The sequence below is a fragment of the Heteronotia binoei genome, chromosome 3, assembly GCF_032191835.1.
Source record: "Heteronotia binoei isolate CCM8104 ecotype False Entrance Well chromosome 3, APGP_CSIRO_Hbin_v1, whole genome shotgun sequence".
Taxonomy (NCBI): domain Eukaryota; kingdom Metazoa; phylum Chordata; class Lepidosauria; order Squamata; family Gekkonidae; genus Heteronotia; species Heteronotia binoei.
Window position 1 is genome coordinate 84,709,147 of NC_083225.1, and position 24,635 is coordinate 84,733,781.

At 44.6% G+C, this 24,635-nt stretch overlaps 1 protein-coding gene across 1 annotated transcript in view; it reads right to left on the reverse strand.

The window, feature by feature from the left end:
* The window catches only part of CFAP47 (cilia and flagella associated protein 47), a 536,960-nt gene that overhangs the window by 12,567 nt on the left and 499,758 nt on the right, over positions 1-24,635 (reverse strand). The window contains exon 63 of the mRNA XM_060234105.1: positions 20,396-20,564. Within this exon, the coding sequence (XP_060090088.1) occupies positions 20,396-20,564 (169 nt within the window). The remainder of the gene's footprint in view (positions 1-20,395; positions 20,565-24,635) is intronic.

The following is a 24,635-nucleotide window of genomic DNA, read 5'->3' on the forward strand; positions in this document are numbered from 1 at the left end:
GTCATTACTTCAGAGGAGTCATCCAGACAGGAGGAAAACCATGTCCTCTCAACTTTGTTTTAAGAGAAGAGGGACATGTGTTGTGCCACACCGTCCACCGATGAAAACCATTAACAATGATGTGCGTACTTACTGGTTGCAACATGGGGCAACATTGTGAGAGCTTCTAGTGCCCTGGCCACACTGGTGAACTTCCTTATGGCGCTGGGATTTTTGGCCCCTGTGTGACACAGAGTGCTATATTGGATGGGCCATTGCCATGGTCCAACAGGGCTTCCATTGTGTTCCTATGTTCTCCAGTTTGGGAGAAACCTGAAGGATGGAACTAGAAGTTTTTTCTCCATGATGCCTCCCAACTCTGTACTTTACATCCTCATAGGAGAACACAACAGTACCCGAGGCAAGGAGGTGGGAGGAATAAGGGAGATGAAGCTTTGCACGCAAGAATTCAAGAAGCAATTTTGTGAGCATCCAAGGGAGCAGGCCTCTTTTTGTACAGTAGCTCATGGTATAGTAGCTTTGAAAGCTCTAAGTCGAGGGTGGCCAAACTTGCTTAAAATAAGAGCCACATAAACAACAGATGTTTGCGAGCTATAAACCATGTATGTCAGATATTTGAGAGCTGAAAGATGGAAGGAGGAAGGCAGGGAGGAAGGAAGGCAGGGAGGAAGGAAGGCAGGGAGGGAGGAAGGAAGGAAGGAAGGAAGGAAGGAAGGAAGGAAGGAAGGAAGGAAGGAAGGAAGGAAGGAAGGAAGGAAGGAAGGAAGGAAGGAAGGAAGGAAGGAAGGAAGGAAGGAAGGAAAGAAGGAAGGAAGGAAGGGAGGGAGGGAGGGAGGGAGGGAGGGAGGCGGGGGGAATTGGGGGGAAATAGAGAGTTGAGTGAGATGTGGAAATTACTTGATTTTAACTTTGAATTCATTCTCCACACCAAACTGGACAAGGAGGCACAGGTGGTTCTTTCACGTACACTGTGTGGTTCTCGAAGCACCCATTGCCCTGTCAGAAGGCTGGGAGAAGGCTTTTCTCACATTCTGAATAAACTTGGTTGGTCTTAAAGGTGCAACTGTACTCCTGCTTTGCTCAATTGCTTCTGACAAATAATCATGACAACTGATAGTCAAATCGTATTCTTCTAGTAACAATTGTCTCTTATCTTTCAACAACATCCAATCTCTTATCCACACCAATACAGAAGCTTTGTAGTATAATTGCCAGTCTGGGAGACCCATACCTACTCTTAATTTGGAGTCCTGTAAGGTCTTTAATTTAATTCTGGATTTTTTGCCTTGCCACACATATTTAACAACCATCTTATTTAACTCTTGGAAAAATCCACTGCTTAGAAATATTGGAATAGTTTGAAAAAAAAAAAATAATAGTCTTGGTAAGACATTCGTTTTTATCAAAACTATTCTTCCCATTAAGGATAAGTTCAGATCATGCCATTTTTCCAGGTCTTTTTTAATTTCTTTGAGCAGTTTATCACAGTTGTCTGCTTTTGGATTGCTGCATCTATTTGAGATCACCACACCTAAATATTTGAATTTTTTTTTCATGAAGAAATCCTGATTTTTGCTGAAAAGCCTGAATTTGTTCTGCTGTCATGTTTTTTGGTCAGAAATCTTGTTTTATAATAATCTTTAATCCTGCCTAACAACCAAATTGTTTAATCTTGTTTATGAGACAGTCTATAGAGTCCATTGGTTGTTCTAATATAAAAACTAAGTCATCAGCAAAAGCTCTAAGTTTGTATTGTTTGTTTTTTATCACAGCTCCCTTTATACTTGTATCTTCTCTTATTTGATTGTTCAATATCTCTAGCAATAAAATGAAAAGTAGAGGTGACAGTGGGCAACCTTGTCCTGTACCTTTTTGTATGTTAATTGTTTCTGTTAATTCGCCATTCACGGTCACCCCAGACTTTTGTAGGGAGTATATTTTTTGTTCTCAAAAAAATTTCCCCACGTTGCATACTTTTCAATTCCTGTAACATGAACTGCCAACGAAGATTGTCGAATGCCTTCTCAGCATCTAGGCAAATTAAAGCCAATTGTTTCTCTGGATGGCCTTCATAATATTCTAAAATGTCACAAATTGTTCTGACATTGTCTTTCAAGTATCTTTTAGGCAAAAATCCTGCTTGGTCATAACATATTGTAGATTGCAAAACTTTCTTCAAATGTTGCGTCAATATTGCAGCAAAAATTTTGTAGTCCACATTTAAAAGGGAAATTGGGCGATAATTTTTAATATCTTTCAAATCATTGTCTCTTTCGGAATCAGAGATATCGTAGCATCTTCTTCGTGGTCTCTGTGCATCACACTGATGGGAGTTAGGCGCCTGCGCCGATCTCGATCGGTAAACTTAAAAGCTGCGGATTTCCGCGCCGACGTCCCAGTGCGCATGCCCAGGAGCCCCCACCACGCATGCTCACTGCGACGGGCACGGACATCCCGCCAGTTCTCTTCTGACCGCCGCGCTGATCAGTCGATCTACTTGCTTTGGTCGGTGAACTTTTCCCTTCTTTGTATTAGCATAGTTAGCTGTAGATAGTTTTTTTGTAGTTATAGTTGTAGTTGTTAGTTAGTATTAGCTGCTCGTTTTTGGGGGCGTGTGGGTGGAACGCGTTGGTTTTTGTTCCTTCCCCCCCCCCCCAGTTTCCCGCCTTTCTGGCGTATGGAAAGGCGGTGGGGATTTTTTCGGCGGTGCTCCAAGTGCGGGAGCAAAATAGCTCCACCTGACGGGCATTCTCTTTGCCTCCTGTGCCTTGGAGAATGACATCGTCCCGACTTTTGCACGCACTGTGCAAAATTCTCTAGGCAGACCCGAAAGAACTGAGCGGCGAGGCTCGCGGCGGCCCTCATGGAACAGACCTTGTCTCCGGTTTGTTCATCGGCGGAAAAGGCAGACCAGCCTGTCGCTACCGACCCACCATCGACATCGACGTCTTCGATGGTCGATGCCGAGCGCCCTCTTTCCAACGCCGAACGGCACGTGAAATGCACTGCCCCGGCTCCTTTGTCGGACTCCTCTATGCCAGCTAAGCGGTCTAAAGAGGATAAAGGCTTGGAGAGCGAGAGGAAGAAGAAGGCTAAAAGGCTGGACAAGCCGAAGCCGAAATCCTCATCCTTCGTCGCTCCCATCTCCCCTCCGGACCCGACGGCTCCGATCATACCGCCGCTGAAGCTACTCGCCTCCCCAATTCAGCCGCTAGCATAGATGTCAACAGAGCTCGTCATCTCCTCCGACTCCGACCAGGAGATCGAATCCGGCCAGCGTCCCGACATCGATCCACCGGTTCGACCCTCCCGCAGTCCACACTCTCGGGACCGAGAGAGAGAACCCAAGGACCGATCGCCTAGGAGCCGCTCGCCTCGTAGCTGAGACCCTGCACAAATTCCATGGGACCAGAGACAATAGCAATACCTATATGGGGCCTACCCCATGCAGGCATCTTTCCCATGGCTCCCTCCTCGTCAGCCGGATTGGGACCAATCCTCTGATGCATCCTACCGATCTCGGACATCTTACCGTCCTCCACGCCGTCCACCCTCTGCTTCGGTGTCGAAGGCTCCCGACGTCGAGGACGCTAGACCGTCGGCTCGGCATAGAGCCCCAGTAGAGAAGCTGAAGCCAAAACTTCCGGTGTCGCCGCCCGACCCGCATCTATCGGATCGCTCGGACTCACCTGCCCGATCGTCCAGGTCGCATGAGGCCTCGTCAGCTGACGAGCAAGACACTTCTTCACCTGGGGAACCCTCCCCTTCGCAGAAGACGTCCGAGGAACAACCAATCTCCCCGTCGGAGGACTTAAAATCATACGGGAACTTGGTTAAGCGCATGGCCCAGTCGCTATCTCTCACCACGATACAACCTGAACCGGTCATCACCGACACGGTGTTCGACATCGTTCAGAGAGATACCTCCACCGCGGTGGCCCTGCCTTTGACCAATGTCATGATGCATACGGCCAAGGCTTCATGGGATAAGCCCATGTCGACACCAGTATCGTCTAGACGCCTGGATCATATGTACCGCATCCAGGAAGCCGGGGCGGAGTTCCTACATAATCATCCTCGTCCAAACTCCATCGTTGTCTCGTCGTCTTCGTGAGCCAAAAAGGCACACTCCACTCCTCCCGATAAAGAGGGGAAGAAATTGGACTCTATAGGCAGGAGGCTGTATTCTGCTGGGTCTATGGGTGTTAAAATCGCCAACTACGCGGCCTGTATGGGTCGTTACCAATATGGCCTTTGGGACCAGATTTCTACGCTTCTCCCTAGCCTTCCCGAGCAAACCAAGGTCGCCCTCCGCAGACTGCAGAAAGAGGGTATGCTGTTAGCAAAGCAACAATTGAACTCCTCCAAACACTCGGGCGATACCTGCGCGAAGACACTGACGACTGCCATCACGCTACGCCGCCACTCCTGGCTCAGGTCCACGGCCCTCCAACAGGATACCCAGGCCTATATAGAGGACTTGCCCTTCGATGGCTCTGGTCTGTTTAGTGCAACCACCAACTCGGTGTTGCAAGAGATGGATAAGAGCATCAAAACGTCAAGGAACCTGGGGGTCTCTGCCGCACAGCCTCAGTCCAAATGACAAGGACCAAAGCCTTGGAACAGAAAGTCGTTCCCCAAGTCGCCGGACCAGCCTTGGCGCCCCAAGTCTGTTTCGCCTTATTCCAAGCAGCAGTACACCCCCAAGCCGAAGTACACTCCTCCAGCTGGCCAGCCCTCGAGGCAGAAGGGTTCCAAGCAACCCAAGCAGGGCCTTTGACTGCCTCCCGGCCCTCCTTCCATGCCCTTTCCCTTCCTCGGACCGCACACGCCTCTTCCCATATTTGAAGGCCTGGGCGAACATTACAACCGACAAATGGGTCCTCGGCATCGTTCGAAGAGGTTATGTTACAGAGTTTTACCAGCACGTTGAGGGAAGAAGTCGTGTCCCTTCTCCAGAAGGATGCTATCGAACGCATGCCCTCAGACCAGTGCAGGCTCGGGTTCTACTCCCGGTATTTTATAGTGCCCAAGCGATACGGCGGCCTACGGCCCATCATGGACCTCCGGGCTCTGAACCTATTTATAAGCTATCACAAGTTCCGGATGACATCTCTGCCGAGCATCCTTCCCCTCCTAAACCACGGGGATTGGATGGCTACGTTAGACCTGAAAGACGCATATTTCCACGTGTTTATTCACCCTTTCCACCGGAAATTCCTTCGATTTACAATTGGCTCAGACCACTTCCAGGGTCTTTACAAAGACGATGGTGGTGATTGCAGCCTTCCTACGGTTATAGGGTATCACCCTGTTTCCATTTATCGATGACTGGCTGCTAGTCGCACCTTCTCGAGAGACTCTGTTGTGCCACATCACCACTACCCTCGCACTGCTGCAGAACCCTGGGACTACAGGTGAACTACAAAAAATCTCGACTCCAGCCCTCACAGAGGGTCCAGTTTATCGGTGCTATCCTAGACTCCCGGGTCTGCAAGGCGTTCCTGCCGCCAGACCGGGCGGACGACATTATTTGGGCGGTGAGGACTCTCCAGGAGTGCCCGATCGCCTCCGCCCGCCAATTGCAGCGGCTGTTAGGTCTGATGGCCGCTACGACCTCGGTGTTGGTTTTTGCGAGGCTTCGCATGAGGCCCCTTCAACTTTGGTTCCTGGCGCACTTCAAAACCGGGAGGGACTCGCCAGAGCGCCTCCTGACTCTTCCTCCAGAGGTCCTGCATTCCCTCGACTGGTGGGCGCGGAAGCCTCATTTGCTAGAAGGAGCTCCCTTCCACAAGGAACCTCCTGCCCTCACGATCACCACGGATGCATCCCTGTGGGGCTGGGGGGCGCATATGAGGGGGTTTTGTGTAGGGGACCAATGGCCCCAATCCCAGGCAAGCAACCACATCAACTTCCTCGAGCTCCTAGCAATTTTTCACGCGGTGAGGTCCTTCCACAAATTCCTGCGGAACAAAACGGCTATGGCGTACGTGAACCGACAGGGCGGCACAGTCTCCCGCCGTCTCTGTGGCCTAGCTTTAGCGCTGTGGGACATGTGTATTGCCCTAAGGGTCTCACTGGTCGCCACTCACCTCCCCGGGAACTTGAACACCCAAGCGGACTTTCTCAGTCGGGGGGGGGCGCTGCCGGGCACGAGTGGGAACTCAATTGGACCTTTCTGCGCCCTGTCTTCCTGGCATGGGGGACACCGGAGCTCGACATGTTCGCCACCAGGGCGAACAGGAGGTGCCCTCTCTTTTGCTGCAGGGGCGGGGCGGACCCGCTGTCCCTCGGGGATGGACTCCTGGTGCCCTGGACATGGCACAAGGTTTATCTCTTCCCTCCGCTGCCCCTGATCACCAGGGTGATCCAGAAAATCATCAGAGAACGGCCGGAGGGCATTCTTGTGGCTCCCTAGTGGCCCAGACAACATTGGTTCCCCTTGCTCCTTCGCCTGACCGGCGGGGTGTATCACCACTTCCCACAGGCCCCAGACTTGCTGCTACTGCACGGAGGGCAGGTGGTACACCACGACATACCGCAGCTGAAGTTGACGGCATGGCGCCTCCAGTAGGGTCCTTGTCAGAAAGGGCCCAGTTCGTGATGCTAAATAGCAGGAAACCCTCCACTCGTAGAGCGTACTCCTACAAGTGGGGAGTGTTCGTTCGATTCTCTTCCTCCCGGACTAACGACCCAGTGACGGCAGGCCTGCCGATCATCTTTGACTTCCTACTATCCCTACTGGACAGGGGACTCTCGGTCTCCTCCGTTTGCATGTACCTCGCGGCCATTTCTGCGCACCATTCGCAGTTGGACGGGCGTACCGTGTTTGCCCACCCGGACACTAAGCGCTTCCTGAGAGGGGCTGTTAGGCTGTATCCAGCAGTGAAACAGTTGGCTCCAGCCTGGGACTTGACTCTGGTTCTACAGGCCCTCTCGGGGCGACCTTTCGAGCCCATGGCTACGTGCTCCCTTCAGCTGCTAGCTTGGAAGACGGCCTTCCTGGTAGCCATAACCTCGGCTCGGCGGGTAGGGGAACTGGCAGCCCTGCGTTGCGATTCCCCTTACTTGTGTTTCTCGGAGGACGGGGTGCGTTTACGACCTGACATCACCTTCCTCCCAAAGGTAGTGTTAGCGTTCCACCTGGACCTGGAGACGTGCCTTCCAGTCTCCTTTCCCAACCCGTCCACTGAGGATGAGCGTAAACTGCACGCCCTGGACGTAAAAAGGGCATTAGCCTTCTACCTGCATCGAGTCAAGCCCTTTCGCAAAGACTCCAGGCTCTTCGTGTCTTATGTCCAGCCCTCCCTGGGGCATAGGATTTTGGCCCAGAGGTTGTCCAAATGGATAACAGAGACTATAAAGCTCTACTACCTGCTACGCAAGAGGCCCTTGCCCGGGCCCATCAGGGCTCACTCCACCCGAGCGATGGCGACTTTGGCTGCCTTCATGCGGGGCGTCCCATTGCAGGACATTTGTAGAGCTGCGACCTGGTCCTCTGGGCACACCTTCGTTCGTCACTATGCGCGGACTTACGAAGTCGTAGCGATTCGGCGCTGGGCCAAGCGGTGTTGCAGTCTGCTTCCCGTTGATGGACCGTGGCACCCGCCTCCAGGTATGATTGTGGCTTGCTAGTCTCCCATCAGTGTGATGCACAGAGACCACGAAGAAGATAAACAGGTTTCCTACCTGTAACTGATGATCTTCGAGTGGTCATCTGTGCAGTCACACTCCCCGCCCTCCTTCCCCGCTGCGACCGGTCCATCTCTGGGCTGACGTGGCGGTCAGAAGGAACTGGCGGGATGTCCGTGCCCGTCGCAGTGAGCATGCACGGTGGGGGCTCCTGGGCATGCGCACTGGGACATCGGCGCGGAAATCCACAGCTTTTAAGTTTACCGATCGAGATCGGTGCAGGCGCCTAACTCCCATCAGTGTGACTGCACAGATGACCACTCGAAGATCATCAGTTACAGGTAGGAAACCTGTTTTTCTTGCCATGAGTTTGGGATTTGACCTTCTTCCTGTATCTTTTCAATGAGGTGTTTAAATGGTAAAAGTAAGGATTCTTCATAGGCTTTATAAAACTCAGCTGGTAGTCCATCTGGTCCTGGTGACTTGCCATACTTTGGGGCAGTTAATTCCTCTCCAAGCTCTCTTATTGTTATAGGTTCATTCAAAATTTTTGTTGTTCTTCTGTAAATTTGTTAAGGTTATTTTGTTTAAGATATTCTTCTAAGTTTGTTTTATCAACTTGCTTATCTTCATATAATTTTTTATAAAATTGTTCTACAATTTGTCGTATTTCTTGTTTTAGAGATTTCTCTTTATTGTTCTCATCTCTCATTGTTGTAATTATTCTTTTAGCCTTCTCTTTTCTCATCCTATAGGCCAACCACCTTCCAGGTTTATTAGCATGCTCAAAGAAGTTTTGTTTAGCATATCTTAATTTAATCTCCACTTCTTTTTTTGAAATTCATACTTTGTTGGATGCTTTTTAAGATTCTTCTCAGCTTCTTCCATTTGTGACATTAAATTTTGATGACTTTCAGCTCTTTCTTCTTTTTAATGCAGTATCTAATTGCAAGGCCCCTGTAGAAAGCTTTTGCAGTGTCCCACACTGTTTGAATCTTTACTTCTTGTGTTGTATTTAGTTTAAAGAAAGATTCCATTTCTAGTTTAGTTTCTTTAAGGAAGTCTTTGTCTTTCAAAATTGCTGTGTTTAACTTCCATGGACTTCTTATCTGTGCACCTTTTAGTTTTATTATTACAGGGCTGTGGTCTGATACGACTCTTGTTTGAATCTCTGTGTCCATTAGATCTTTAATCAAGCTTGTGGAGAGCCAACACATATCAATTCTCGACCAGGTTTGGTGACTAGGAGAGTAGTTAGTAAAATCTCTAGAACTGGGGTATCTTGTTCTCCAAACGTCCACCAAGTCCAGTTCTTCCACTAATTTCCAGAGGCTTGTAGGAAACTGAAGACTTTTGGTTTTAATCTGTTTATGTGTTTTCTTATCCAATTGCCTATCAGACACTGCACTGAAGTCTCCTATTAGACAGTATTCCACATACTCAAAGTTTGATAATTTAAAACGCAAATCTTGAAAAAAATTCTCTTGATGGTCATTTGGAGCTTAGATGTTTGCAAGAAGTATTTTCTTATTGTCCACCATAATTTCCACTAATAAAATTCTACCATCTTCAGAAACAAATTGCAGTTGTGGATTAAATTTATCTTTAATACAAATTGCCATTCCCCTTTTCTTTTTATGTAAGTTCGTAGCTGTTAATAGATTGCCAAGTTTTTTATTCTTCAAAAAAAATTGATCTTTGGTTAGGATATGAGTTTCCTGTAAGCAAATTATGTCCATTTCCATTTTTGCCAGATATCTAAATGTCTTCCTCCTTTTAGCAGGAGAATTAAGTCCATTTACATTAATTGAAACAATTGAGGCCATTATAGGTTTTGTTTATCACTATCTTTCTTATCTTTTTTAAATTGTAGCCTTGTATGATATCTCCATGTCTGGTTTGGATCTTCGTCACCTGAGCCTTCTTCTTCTTGCTGCTCCTCATCATCCTTTTCTTTTTCTTTCTTCTTTATATTTTCAAAAAAATTCTGGGCTTTGAAAATGGAGTTGATTCTATATCTATTCTCCTGGTACGTGAAAAGAAGGCCTTCTGGCATCAACCACATGTAGGGTATCTCTCTTCCTCTGAAAAACTCTGTTAACTCTTGGTATTCTCTCCTTTTTTGTCTCATTGACCAAGGAACTTCTCTTAAAATTTTTACCATATTTCCAGTTATCACCATGGGTCTGTCTCTTGCTTGTTTCAGGATGTCATCTTTAATCTTTTTTCTTGCCAGCCTCAAATGAACTTCACTAGGTAGTTTGTTTCATCTTGTATAGCTCAATGGCACCCTTCTAATTTGGTCAATCCTCCATCCTCTGAGGAGTCACCTGTAGAATTTCAGCCAAGGCTTCACTTAGTATTTTCTGTAAATCTTTATTTTTCTCTTCTGGTATGTTTTGAAACCTCAACATGTAGGCCGCTTTATCTACTTCCAACTGTAGAAGTCTAGAATCTTGTAAGGTCTGTTCTTTTCCCAACTGTTCCACTTTTTGAATATTCTCTGTTACCTGAGCCTCTAATGCTTTTAAGGCCTTGTTGGGTTCCGCTGTTTGTCTACTATTTTCCTTGAGTTCTTGCTTAATCTCTGTCATCTGTTCATCTGTCTTGTCTATTTTACTTGCCATCCGTGTTATGGTAGACATTAAAGTAGTTTGCCAATCTTTCAAGTCACCTTGCATAGGTGTAAATTTCCTTGGGCCCGGTTGGCCACCAGGTGAATAAGATGGTTTCCCTTCTTTAATTTCTTTTTTCTTGGCCGGTTCCTTGGGAATGGCCCTTGCTTTACTATCCATTGTTATTAATATAAGCACACTCCAAATCAACAATTCAAAAGAAGTCTCTTGACTGTTTGTTTTAAAGTTCTGTGTTCTGTTTTTGGCAAAGGAATAATCTCCAAATAGTTCTTTTATTGCCAAATAATTCTAAAAACAAAACAAAACCAGGCTGCTAGCTTCTCTCAGCAATTTATGATAGTCAAAACAGCACTGAAGCTACTAACAAACACAACGTTCAGCACAGTATATATTCAGTAGACAAAACAGCAGACCACAGTTCACTGTCCAAGAATTTCCATCAACATTAGTTCAAAGACAAACCAGCTCACCACCTCGGCTTTCAAATATCTTCTGCGCAGCACAGTAGGCAAGTAAAATTTTATAATCCAGGGCTGAATACCCTATTTATAATCCCCAAAATTAGTTGCAAACCAATAATCCAAACTGAAAAACAATAATCCCAACAAGCAAGCAAGGAAAAAAAAATCCAATAGATCAAAAAAAGAAACACCCCCCCAAAGTAATCCAACCAGTATGATGAATAAAAAAAGAAAAAGCACCCCACAGATAAAAATTAATCCACAGATAAAAATAATCCAAACACCAATAAACCAAGAGCAGAGGAAAAAATAGGGAGCAACTCTCAGATCGATAGATAGATAGATAGATAGATAGATAGATAGATAGATAGATAGATAGATAGATAGATAGATAGATAGATAGATAGATAGATAGATAGATAGATAGATAGATAGATAGATAGATACACACACATACATAGAAAAGAAAAATTAAATCCTTAAGATCCACAGATAGAAATACAGATAAAAATAAAACCTCTTCTTGGAACCCCAAAAGTTGTAGTATAATGTCAGATAACCACCAACTTGCAAGCACAATTTGTACTTCAGAACTTCAGCTTCCATTACAGGGAAAAATCTTCCAACCAAGCCTCTTAGCGTTCATAGCCACTTATCAACAGAAAACTTTCTCCAAAACAAAAACTTTTTCTTCCTTCCACCAAATACACCAAATACAGTAAGTCAGTTAGGCTTAGACACCAAGTCCAGTAAGTAATACAAATTAGTGTAGTCTCCTACAAATGATTTCAGTATTCAACAAAGGCAGAGTCTTTTGTAAGCCTTGAAAGAGAAAGGGGGAGAGTTCCCCCCCACCTTTCTCAGTCTATTGCTGTCAAAGAAGTCTGCCTCTTCTTTGTCCCTGCATCTCTGACATCTCTAACATCCAAAAAAAAGTATACTGATGAGAACTTACAGGGGTAGAAACATCCAGGTCATTTGAGTTGATTGAAGATTGAAGATCAGAATGCAGAGTGTTGAAAAGAAGAAGATAAGCCGGTAGCTGACTTTTGGACATTTAAAAATGGCGATTGAGATGCTGAGGCTCGGGGAGAGCGGGATCGGGAAGCAGCCACCACCGCTGGCATTCCCAATCGACCACTCCGATCCCCCTGCCTTCTAGGACCCTCCCCGGGTCCTAGAATTGAGTCAGCCTTCGTGGGCGACCCCTCAACACCCCAATTTGAGAGTGGTTCAGGACGCGATGGTCCGAGCCGCTTTCAAAGGCAAGCCGCCGAAACCGGAAGTCGGCTGCACCAATCCCCAGTGCTTAGTTAAAGGATGTATATGATTACTTGGAAATCATACCAACACTGCAAAAACAATACAAATTTAAATTACAAGATGAGGCTAGCAATGATATGTAAAAATGTCAAATGCCATCAGTTCTCATGCAAATTACTGTTGGTGAAGAACGGCACAGCCTGATGCCAAAGCAAATTTCCCATTAAAAATGATTGAGAACACAAACACTATGCCGATAAAGATTTTTTTTAAATTAGAATTGGAGAACCAAATTTTTAGTGAGTGTAATATTGGAGTGCAAACTCTAGATCGGAACATTTGTAGGAGAAAGGTTTTAAGATAAAGCAGGCGGCAGATTTGTTCCTTGTAAATGGCAAAATGCCACCTGCTGAACCACCTTAGTTACTGCACCTTGTGGCTTTTGGAGGGACAGAAGAGGAGTCTGAAAAAACGCATGAAAACTTCTACAATACAAGCTTGAAATGCCTATAGAGAAATGACCAGATCAAAACTAGTTTCGAGAAAAACATTGCAGATGTAGATGCTTTGGTCCGCAATGTTGCAAAACAGTTGTAAGAATGTTATGCAGTTTAAAAGGTGAGTTTCCAGTGTGAAGATAAAGAGTCACAAACCGTCAGTGTAAAAACACCCATAATTTGGCAGAGAGTATTTCAATCCATTGCACCCTCAACCCGCAGGTCTTACCTTAAGGCCTTCCAAGTATTCTGTTCCTTTGGTAATTCCAGGGGCTTTGGAGGTTCCCCTCCTTTTCCAGAGCATCTGGTTCTGCAATACTTGGTGCACCTCCAGGATCGCAGCCTATCGCACAAGACATTGAGTGTTCATTTAGCAGCTATTTCATTTTATAGCAATTACCCTTGTAATTCTTTTATGGCCAGGCGGGCACTGGTGGGTTGGAAGAGGTCGTCTCCTGCAGCATCAGATCCTCGTAGACCAATTATGGAGGAATTGCTCTGTGGTATTTTAAGAGTGTTGCCAAAAATTTGTTGGTCTTCATTTGAAATAGTCTTGTTTTCAGCGGCTTTCACGCTTGCCTTTTATGGTGCCTTTCGCTGTAGGGAAATCTGTGCTCCCTCCAGGTATGGTACTGACAATCGCCACCTTTCACTTAGCGATATAAAGATCAAAGCCAGCAAACTCAACATAGTGCTACGCCATTCCAAGACTGACCAACAAGGAATAGGCACGTCAATCACACTGTATCAAGCCCCTCCTGGCAAACTGTGCCCTTTAAAAACAGTCCACAAGTACATTTCCATGCAGCCATCTTGCTCTGGTGCATTTTTTATTCATTCCAATGAGTCGTGCCTATCCAGATTTCAATTTGCAAGCATGTTGAGAAAATGATTGAGAACACAAACGCTATGCCAATAAAGGTTTTTGTAAGCACTTGGGTCTCCCCCATCTTCAGAGTTTGGTTCCCACTCATTTCAGATTGGTGTTGCTACCACTGCATCTAATTTGGGCCTACCTGCATAAAAATCCAGGCCATTGGTCGCTGACGTTCTGCTGCTTTTCGTTTGCACATTCGTCCACATTTGTCTTAATCCTTTTTCTGTCTTCACCTGTACAGATCGGCTCAGAACAGTACGGATTGTAGGACACAGTATTGTTTACTGGGCTGGTCAGTATGCTGCTCTTTCCAGATGGGAAGAATCAGTCGGGCTTGGCTGTTACATGCTTGTCACCTGGTTGGTCTGGAGGGGAATGCACTGGGCATCACTCTTGGAGATGGTATCTCAGCAAGTTTTCAAGCATGGCCCTCCAGATGCCTTGATTATCCAGCTTGGAGAGAATGACTTGCCAGCCAAAAAAGGTCATGAATTGCGTCATGCAGTTTTGGCAGATCTAGAGATTCTTGCTGCACACCTACCTTACACCAGGTTATTCTGGTCAGGGCTCTTGGAGCGCCAGAATTGGAGGGCAGCTATCAGTCCAGAGAGAGTGGACTTGGCAAGAAGAAAAGTATGCAAGCACGCTGGGAACATCATCATGACTTTAGGAGGCACCATCATCAGACACGTGGACATTTTTTTTCAGCATGATTTTTTGTACAAGGGGAACAGGGTTTACTTAATAGAATGGGGAATGGACATATGGCTGTTCAGCATATGGGAGGCATTATTTTGTTGGATTCAGGCTTAGGAACTTTGGCAGGAACATGGGGGGTTCCCCCCTTGCTCAGTGGCAGTTTTGCACATCAGGGTGGATCTTTGGGGGGGGGAGATGGGCCTGCGTGTCTGCCTCCCCCCTTTTGGGGGGACCCCCTTAAGGGGTCTGGGGGTTTGAGCCACAACACGGTAGGCCCAGCTCGGGGGCTGTGCCCAGGCTCACCTCAAGTGGCAGATTGGTACCATGCATGAGGCAGCTGCCCTTGTGATACCAGTAATATTTGTCACTCCCAGATTTTCCCCAGCAGCTGAGGGACATATTCATCGAGTGGCAGGCAGGCCAGTCGATGCTCTTTGATCCACCCCCATGCTGCGCCAATGCTCCTTAAAGTTGTGGCCTAGTTTTTAATTCCAAGAAAGTGTGTTGTGTGTTTTGTTGACCTCCGAAAGGCCTCTTCTTACTGAGCCCTGTGCCAGCAATCAGCAATTTATTAGATCAGAAAATATTGTGCAATTTAAGGTTTACTCTAAGGATCTATACACTTCAGGCAATCCAAGTCAAGTAAACATCTAAGATTTTTTGTCAAAAATCAGCATACCCACAATATCTATAGATGAAAAGAAATTGTAGGTGCCTCTTCAAGAACAAGAAGTAGTTCAAGCGATGAAAAATTTAAAGATGACTAAAGCTCCAGGCTCTGATGGGTTTATTCTAGAATTTTACAAAGTATTTTTAAATCAAGTGAAAACTCCACTTACCCATCACTTGATGGAAATAGGCTTCACCATGTTCCTCCATCATGGGAAGAGACCAGTAAAAATCCAGATGTTATCTTCTCTTATCAACCAATATCACTTTTAGACCAAGACTTTATGATCTGGTCAGCTTTAATTGCAAAGCGACTTATTAAAGTTTTTCTTAGGATTGTAAGCATGAACCAGACAGGATTCATTTCTAGTCATTTTATGTATCAGAATATAGAAAGACTGTTCAACATTATAAATCATATGAAAAAACACAATAAGCAGACACTATTGCTATTGTAATTAGAAGTAAAATAGACGTTTGCAGGGTCTAGATGGGGCAGGATAATTTCAACCCTCACTATTTGCAGATGACCTAGCCCTTTCTATCACAAAGCTGTCTGAATCATTGCCAGTTGTGTTAATGATTTTGCATTTTTTTTTGGGGGGGGGATCGCAGGATATAGAGTTAATTTAAAGAAATCAAGCTGGCTGAGTATACAAATGGATCTATCTCAGAAGAATGAACTTGCTCATTTAATAGGCATCCTATGGCATTGTCATCCTAGTTAATAACTGGTAATTTGGGTTCAGGAAGACTTGAGTAACGTTGTGGACATTAATCATAAGAATCTTCTCTCAGAATTAGAACTTCAGTCAAACAAATTGATATTATTTCCATTATCTTGGTTGGGAGGATTGCTACTATCAAATGTCTGTGTTACCAAGACTATTGTTTTTATTCATGAATATTCCAATTAACAATCAATCTGGGAATATTAAAAAGTTGGCAAAGTTTATCTGGCAAAACAACCCCCCTAGAGTTTCTGCTAAAATCTTGTATCAGAAACTTTGGTGTGGTTGGCTGGGTTTATTATCAAGCTGTAAGATTATTAAGATGGTTGACACCAGATAAGAATTTGAGTGCTGTTGAAAAAATAATCAACAGGAACTTGTCAACTATTGTTTGGTTTCTTGACAAGAAATATGAGTCCAAGAGTATTAATGCTGACTTAAATGTTTAGAGGAAATTGGGACCATCATTGAGTCCTGGTCTATCATATTTGAATTTTTTATACTGAGGAGGTGCAAGATGTGAGCTCTTTAGGAGTTATTCAGCTATGGAAGGAAACTAATCTGTCTACTGTTGAAAGTTTATTAAGCAAATGAGGGGATTCGCTCTTATGATCAATTTGTAGCTAAAATGAAGACTGCAATTATTTCAGTTCTTCCAGATTCTGCATATTATTTCAACATTGATTCTAAAGCATGAGAAATGTTGGCAGAAAATAACTATTTAGAAAATGTTTAATAGCTTGGTACCCAGGAAAGTGTGTGATGTGCATACATTAATTCTGAATCAAGAAGTAGCTTTTGATAAACAGCTAAGGAAATGGAATGATGGCTGGGAGAAAACATCAAGAGAATGGGCATGGATCTGGAAGAGAATACCAAAGAGGTTGATCTCCAGTGACTGTAAAGAGAAGTTTTATAAGATCCTGTATGATTGGAACCTAACCCCATATAAATTGGCTTTAATTTACAATATACGCATAGACATTTGTTGGAGATGTCAATCTTCAGGGGCAGAACAATTCCACATCTTTTGGAAATGTACTGGAATATTAAGGTTTTGGTTCTCACTATTGGAATTCTCAGTATTCTATGAAGATCTACAACACCTTCTAGAATTAACACCAAAAAAAGATGTCCTCCTCATCATAGGGGACTGGAATGCCAAAGTACAAAGTCAAAAGGAAACCAGAACAACTGACAAGTTTGGCCTTGGAGAACAAAATGAAGCTGAGCAAAGACTAATAGGAGTTATGTCAAGAGAACAAGCTGGTCATAGCAAACACCCGCTTCCAACAACCTAAAAGGCAACTCTACACATGGACAGCACCTGATGGGCAACACAGAAATCAGATTGATTATATACTCTGCAGTCAAAGATGGAGAAGTGCCTTACAGTCAGCAAAAACAAGACCTGGAGCTGACTGCAGCTCAAATCATGAGCTACTCATTGCAAAATTCAGGCTTAAACTGAAGAAAACTGGGGAAGCCATTAGGCCATTCAGGTTTGACCTTGATCACATCCCTTATGAATATACAGTGGAGGTGAAGAATAGGTTTAAGGAACTAGAGTTGATAGAGTGCCTGAAGAGCTATGGACGGAGGTTCATGACATTGTACAGAAGGCAGCAATCATCACCATCTCAAAGAAAAAGAAATGCAAGAAAGCAAAGTGGCTGTCTGATGAGGCTTTACAAATAGCTGAGGAAAGAAGAAAGGTGAAAGACAAAGGTAAAAAGAAAAAATTCACCCAACTGAATGCAGATTTTCAGAGAACAGCAAGGAGAGATAAGGAGGCCTTCCTGAAGGAACAATGCAAAGCAATAGAGGAAAATAATAGAATGGGAAGAACAAGAGATCTCTTTAAGAAAATTGGAGAAATCAAGGGAACGTTTCAGGCAAAGATGGCCATGATAAAGGACAAAATGGTAGGGACCTAACAGAAGCAGAAGAGATCAGGAAGAGGTGGCAAGAATACACAGAAGAATTATACAAGAAGGATCTTAATGTCCTTGACAACCATGACAGTGAAATCGCTGACCTTGAGCCAGACATTCTGGAGTGTGAAGTCAAATGAGCCTTAGAAAGCATTACTAACAACAAAGCGAGTGGAGATGACGGTATCCCAGTTGAGCTATTCAATGTCCTAAAAGATGATGCTGTTAAAGTGATGCACACATTATGTCAACAAATTTGGAAAATGCAACAGTGGCCACAGGATTGGAAAAGGTCAGTTTATATTCCAATCCGAAAGAAGGGTAATGCCAAAGAATGTTTAAACTATTGCACCATTGCACTCATTTCACATGCCAGCAAGGTCATGTTAAAGATCCTACAAGCTAGGCTTCAGCAGTATGTAGATCAGGAACTACCAGAAGTTCAGGCTGGGTTTCAGAGAGGTAGAGGAACTAGAGATCAAATTGCCAACATTCACTGGATTATGGAGAAAGCATGGGAGTACCAGAAAAACGTCTATTTCTGTTTCATTGACTACGCTAAAGCCTTTGATTGTGTGGCAAGTCCTTAAAGAGATGGGAGTACCAGACCACCTCACATGTCTCCTGAGAAACCTGTATAAGGGTCAAGAAGCAACTATCAGAACGGGATATGGAACAACTGATGGGTTTAGAATAGGAAAAGGAGTTCAACAAGGATGTATATTGTCACCCTGCTTATTTAATTTATATGCAGAGCGCATCATGCGGAATGCTGGCCTGGATGAAGCAGAAGCCGGAATTAAGATTGCCGGGAAAAATATCAACAACCTCAGATATGCAGATGACACCACTCTAATGGCAGAAAGTGAGGAAGACCTAAAGAACATCTTGTTGAGGGTGAAAGAGGAGAGCACAAAAGTAGGCTTGAAACTCAACATCAAAAAAATTAAGACCATGGCATCCAGCACCATCACACCTTGGCAAAAAAGGGGAAAACATGGAAGTAGTGACAGACTTCACATTTCTGGGATCCAAGATCACTGCAGATGGTGATTGTAGCCATGAAATTAAAAGACGTTTGCTCTTTGGGAGGACAGCTATGGCAATCCTGGGCAGTATAATAAAAAGTAGAGACATCACCCTGCCAACAAATGTCTGTATAGTCAAAGTGATGGTATTCCCAGTAGTAATGTATGGCTGTGAGAGCTGGACTATAAGGAAGGCTGAGCACAGAAGAATAGATGCTTTTGAGATGTGGTGCTGGAGAAGAATCTTGAGAGTCCCTTGGACTGCAAGAAGATCAAATCAGTCAGTCCTAAGGGAAATCAACCCAGACAGTTCCCTGGAAGGTCAGATGCTGAAGCTGAAGGTCAAATACTTTGGCCACCAAATGAGAAGGGAGCACTCACTGGAGAAGATCCTGATGTTGGGAAAGACAGAAGGCAAAAGAAGAAGGGGACGGCAAAAGATGAGATGGCTGGACAGCGTTACTGATGTAATGAACACGAATTTGAGCAGACTTCGGAGGATGGTGGAAGATAGGAGGGCCTGGCATGACTTTGTCCAGGGAGTCGCAAAGAGTCGGACTCAACTGTGCGACTGAACAACAACAACAACAAAATTGGAAATAACTCATGATATTATTGGTTAGGAAATCCCCTTTGACCTTAAAGTTATAGTTATGCTGTTTTAAAGAGGTGATTGAAGACACAGATTTGAAGTTGGTGGCCAATCTTATAATTGCTGCTAGAATGTATATTGCCAACTACTGGAATTTGGAGGTCCCTACGTTATCTGAATGGCTTTTATAGGATTTGGAAGATCACTTATTTCACTAAATTAACATATCATAACAGTATCTTGGGTGGTGAGAATTTGTATGACGACATTTGAAGTAATAGACATTTTTATTATGTTTTGGAATAATAAATGCAAGGGTGTGCTCATATATAATTTTTGGATATTATAGAGTTTGAAAATATTGTATGTATTGTATAGCTACATGATTGTTCATTAACATACTAGTGTACAGCTATAAGGTTGTTTATGGTCTGAGTAATATACTACATAGATTGCAGATCTCATAGACTTATGAGAAAAGTGCCTTTCTATTTGCTAACAGTTTTGCCACCTCTAAGATATTAGTCACTCTGAAAAGTTGTGTTGTACAAAGAAAACACTATGAAAATACAAATAATCAAACAAGCATTTCTGTTCTGCTCAGCCTTGCCAGTCTATAGTCAGGGATGGCCAATGGTAGCTCTCCAGATGTTTTTTGCCTACAACTCCCATTGATTGGAGTTGTAGGCAAAAAACATCTGGAGAGCTACCGTTGGCCACCCCTGGTTTAAGTGAAAGTCAGGTTGAGAGACTCCAGCCACTACACATTAGAAGCTGTCACATGTAGTTAAGCCCTGCGGTTGCAGGAAATATATGGATAGCTGTACACTGGGCTTTTTTTTTTTTTTTTTTTAGCAGGAACACACAGAAAACAGTTCCTGCTGGCTTGACATCAGGGAGTATGGCCTAATATGCAAATGAGTTCCTGCTGGACTTTTTCTACAAAAAAATAAGCCCTGGCTGTATAGATTTGGGATTGCAGTAGTGACCGGGACAAAATTGCCCTTTTCACCATTGTAGTGTCCCAACCTGTGACCATGAGAATATATTTGACAGGGGTCAGAAGGAACTTCAGGAACACAAAAAAGTATGGCAAAATGCATACTTCTACTGGCAGTAGTTAATTAGCATTCAACCTAATGTTGTTAAGTTATTTTTATATTCCTTGCATTTATTTGAAAGTCAGTACATTTATTTTCTAATCACTAAGTATATACTTTTGAAATTACTACAAATAAGAAGGAATGATGCAACCAAAGTAAAATATTCTTTTGGGGGGTGCTTTTTATAGCAAAGTGAATGCACAGCATTTATTATAGGAAGCAAATTTTTACATTCATGAGTTTACTACAGTAAAATCCACTATTAGGACTCACCTGTATTACCAGTGTTGCTCTGTGCTTCTTGCTGTACATATTAGGTGTGAATCCAATAGTTATGAGAGTTCCTGCTGTGTCAAGTGGAAGAAGTTCTCCAGCTTGAGGTGATACCACAAATTCTGGATCACTTCCCGGCAAGAAGTGAGCTGTGTAAGGCTCTGGGTACCTACCAAATAGTACATAAAAATATATCATATAACATTTATTGCCCCTCAATGGTAGTCCTAACAACTGGCATCCTGCTACAAGACATCCACAATTAAATATTAATGCTTCTACACAGTAGTACATTCTAGAGAGCCAGTTTGGTGTAGTGGTTAAGTGCATGGACTCTTATCTGGGAGATCCGGGTTTGATTCCCCATTTCTCCACTTCCAGCTGCTGGAATGGCCTTGGGTCAGCCATAGCTCTCGTAGGAGTTGTCCTTGAAAGAGCAGCTGCTGCAAGAGCTATCTGAGCCCCATCTGCCTCACAGGGTGTCTGTTGTGTGTGTGTGTGTGTGGGGGGAGGTAAAGGAGATTGTGACCACTCTGAGATTCAGAGTATAGGGCAGGATACAAATCCAATATAATCTTCTTCGTCTTTTCTGTTATTCACCTAAAGCCAGTTGGTTAATTTTGAACTATTCCGTGATTATTGTTGACCAGCCCCTAGCCACTGCTTCATTCTGTTTTTATGCAGGAAAGACAACAGATCTACCTATCTTTCCTTTCCTTGCTGCAATGTTACATCACTACTTCCCGGTTCTTTGTGTAAAAAAGATGGGCAATTGAAAAGAAATTAATATAAATCCGTATTGTGCACAGTTTGCTTTTAAAAAGAAAAATGACTGTTCTGTGCATACATGTGAATATATCCCCAAATGAGGGGGGGGGGGATCTATATTTCACTATTAACATTAAAATTAAAAAAGGACCATTTATATACTTATATACACTCATCACACCAGTACATACAGATGTAAAATCAGAAATATCAGGCTACATTTTCTCCATAATTTTAAAATACATAGGTGTACCAATATAAATATTTTACAAAATTAGAAAATTCCAATGTTTAAATATTTCAAAAGACATGGATAATACCTGGCATTGTGAAATTTGAAAACTACTGCAGGCAAACTGTTGCTAAAAAGAAGACGCTAGCCATGAAACTGCAAATGGGGAGAAATGCCTTCTCTGTTCAATGTCACCACCAGCTGTAGATTACTAATACAGGTGAACTATCCCACCTTGTACAAAAGTATCAGGAAGCCTTACCACCCTATCTTAAAATGGCTTCTCACTACCAAAAATAAAAAAGAGAAACAGTCAAAGGAAATATAGAACATGAAAGTGCTGAAGGCTTGAATTTCTTTACTCACTACAATTTCTAATAGCTCTATAGGACTCTGTTTATGAGTGACTGGACTTCTGTTTTATTTCATATGGTAACTATATATGGGGGGAGGGGGGGCTCCCTCTTGGGTATCCTGCCCCCCCCAGGGAAAGTGTATGCGCAATTACATAGCCTCTCCTTTCCCGGTGTAGTGAACGCCGCGTGGCCACTGTCCGGCTATGCCTGGCAGATGGTCACTGCAATGGCCTCTCCTGCATTACTGCATCCATGGCAACACCTTCCCGCTGGTCCCCCCCGTTTCTCACAGAGTTTGCCACATCATGGTGTGACCGAATGTCCGGCAGTATAACCGGATGGGCAGGCTGGGCTCACCAACCTTGCCAGCCAAGAGAAGGAAAACTCTAACATCAAACCCGGGCAGATAGAGCTCGTTAATGTAACACGTACCACCTGGAGGACTCGCTGCCGGCGTCCCGGCTTACTGGGCCATGGCAGATGACCCCAAGGTGAAAGGGTGGAGCCAGTACCGCGCACACTGTGCTTCACCTAAAAATTCCTCTGCGCAGGCCTGAAGGGCATATCCACATCCACAACCCACTGTCAGAACTTAAGAACTTCAAACGGATCCCATACTTGGTTATAAAGTTAGGATTTTATTGAAGAGAACTAAGCACTGGAAGAGGCAAGATAACAGTGATGGCGAGAGCCAGCACCAGCACAATTTTATACACGTAAAACAAACATCTCACAAAGCCACAATTCACACCGTTACAGGCACATCTGTCTTCTCACCATCACTATCAGTAGAGAGGATGCCTCCCTACTCCGAAGGCCATGCTGCTCGGCTTCAAAGGGTCCCAGTGTGAGAATGTGCAGAGACATAACATAACTCATTCTACAACCCCAAATATTTTGGATACCAGCGGGGCAAGGTTAATTACTATTCAAGCACTTTGGGTCAAGCAAGGGTTACAACATGGAGTCAGTTTGGTTCAGTAACAAAGCAGCTCTAAGTCATAGTAAAAATACATTGCAGCATTGGTCACATTATAGGGAACCAGCAGTAAAGATACAAGTTCTGACACCCACAACACACCAAGTCCTGCAGCGATGGGCAAGGGGCAAAAACGGCAGGTGGAAGATGCCACTGGAAGCCGCAGTCCCGATCCTGCATGTAGGTGGTTCAGGGTATTGGTCACCTGATGCTGACCCGGAGACGAAAGCATTTTTCGGCAGCACCCTGAACGACCAAGCAGCCTTATCTAGGGACAGCACTGCTTGATCCACACGGAGAGGGGCCTAGAAAAGGTGGCCTAAACAAAGCTCATCTCCCCCACCCCAGCTGGCTAGTCGCGGTCAATGGGCATCCTTACTTGCGGTCAAAAAATAACAACAAAGAAAAGGCATGCACCTGCCTCACAAAGTGTGCAAAGACTAAAGCTTGCGTGTTGGAACATCAGAACCATGCTTGACACAGTAGACAGTGGTCGTCCTGAACGACGCTCTGCTCTAGTTGCCCACGAACTTCTCAGGTTGAATATTGACATAGCAGCTCTCAGTGAGGTCCGTTTCCCTGAGGAAGGTAGTCTTCAAGAACATGGTGCTGGCTATACCCTCTACTGGTCGGGAAAGTCAAAGGCTGAGAGCCGCCTTTCTGGCGTTGGCTTCATGGTCAGGAACTCCATTGCCTCCAAACTCGAAAACCTGCCAACAGGTCACTCAGATCGCATCATGTCCATGCGCCTCCCACTTCAAAACAAGCAGCATGCAACACTCTTCAGTGTGTATGCCCCAACCCTTCAAGCAGATCCTGCAGAAAAGAACAAGTTCTATGCTGATCTACGCAACCTCGTACGGAAGACCCCTACAGAGCACAAGGTGATCATCCTTGGTGACTTCAATGCCAGAGTAGGTAAAGACTCGGAAGCCTGGAAAGGAGTACTTGGCAAACACGGCATTGGCAACTGCAATGATAACGGGCGCCTCCTGCTAGAATTCTGCACGGAGCACCAGCTCACCATCACCAACACTATCTTTCAGCAGAAGAACAGCCTGAAGACAACCTGGATGCACCCACGGTCCAAGCACTGGCACCATATTGACTACATTCTGGTGCGCCAGAGAGACCTTCGAGATGTCTTACAAACCCGAGTAATGCCCAGTGCGGAATGTCATACGGATCATCATCTTGTACGCTGCAATCTCCGTCTTCACTTTAAACCCACACCCAGGAGAGGAGGTATCCCTTGGAGGAAGCGTCAGGTTGGCAGCCTTCAGTCAGCCGAAGTTAAAGCTGCCTTCCAGGCAAAACTCCAGTCAAGAATTAAGGACCCCAGTTGCCCCACAGACCCTTCTCCAGAAGCACTCTGGGAACACCTAAAAACTACCATCCTGTTGATCTCTGAAGAAGTCCTCGGGTTCTCCACAAGGAAGAACAAGGACTGATCTGACGAGAACAATCAAGAGATCCAGGAATTACTAGCGAAAAAGAGATCTGCCTACCAAGCACATCTTGCTCAGCCCTCCTGTCCCGGGAAAAAAGCAATCTTTTGCGCTGCATGTAGCAACCTCCAGCACAAGCTTCGAGACATTCAGAACGATTGGTGGACCAAGCTTGCAGACTGAACCCAGCTGTGTGCAGACACTGGTGATTTAACAGGGTTCTATGAAGCCCTGAAGGCAGTATATGGTCCATCATATCAGGCTCAGAGTCCCTTGCGTAGTGCAGACAGCCAAGTGCTCCTCACAGACAAGGCATCCATACTGAACCGGTGGTCGGAGTATTTTCAGGTTCTCTTCAGTGCCAACCGCGTAGTTCAAGATTCAGCAATCCACCTCACCCCACTTCAACCAATGGAAACAGAGTTGGATGAGATCCCCACCCTAGAAGAGACTGTTA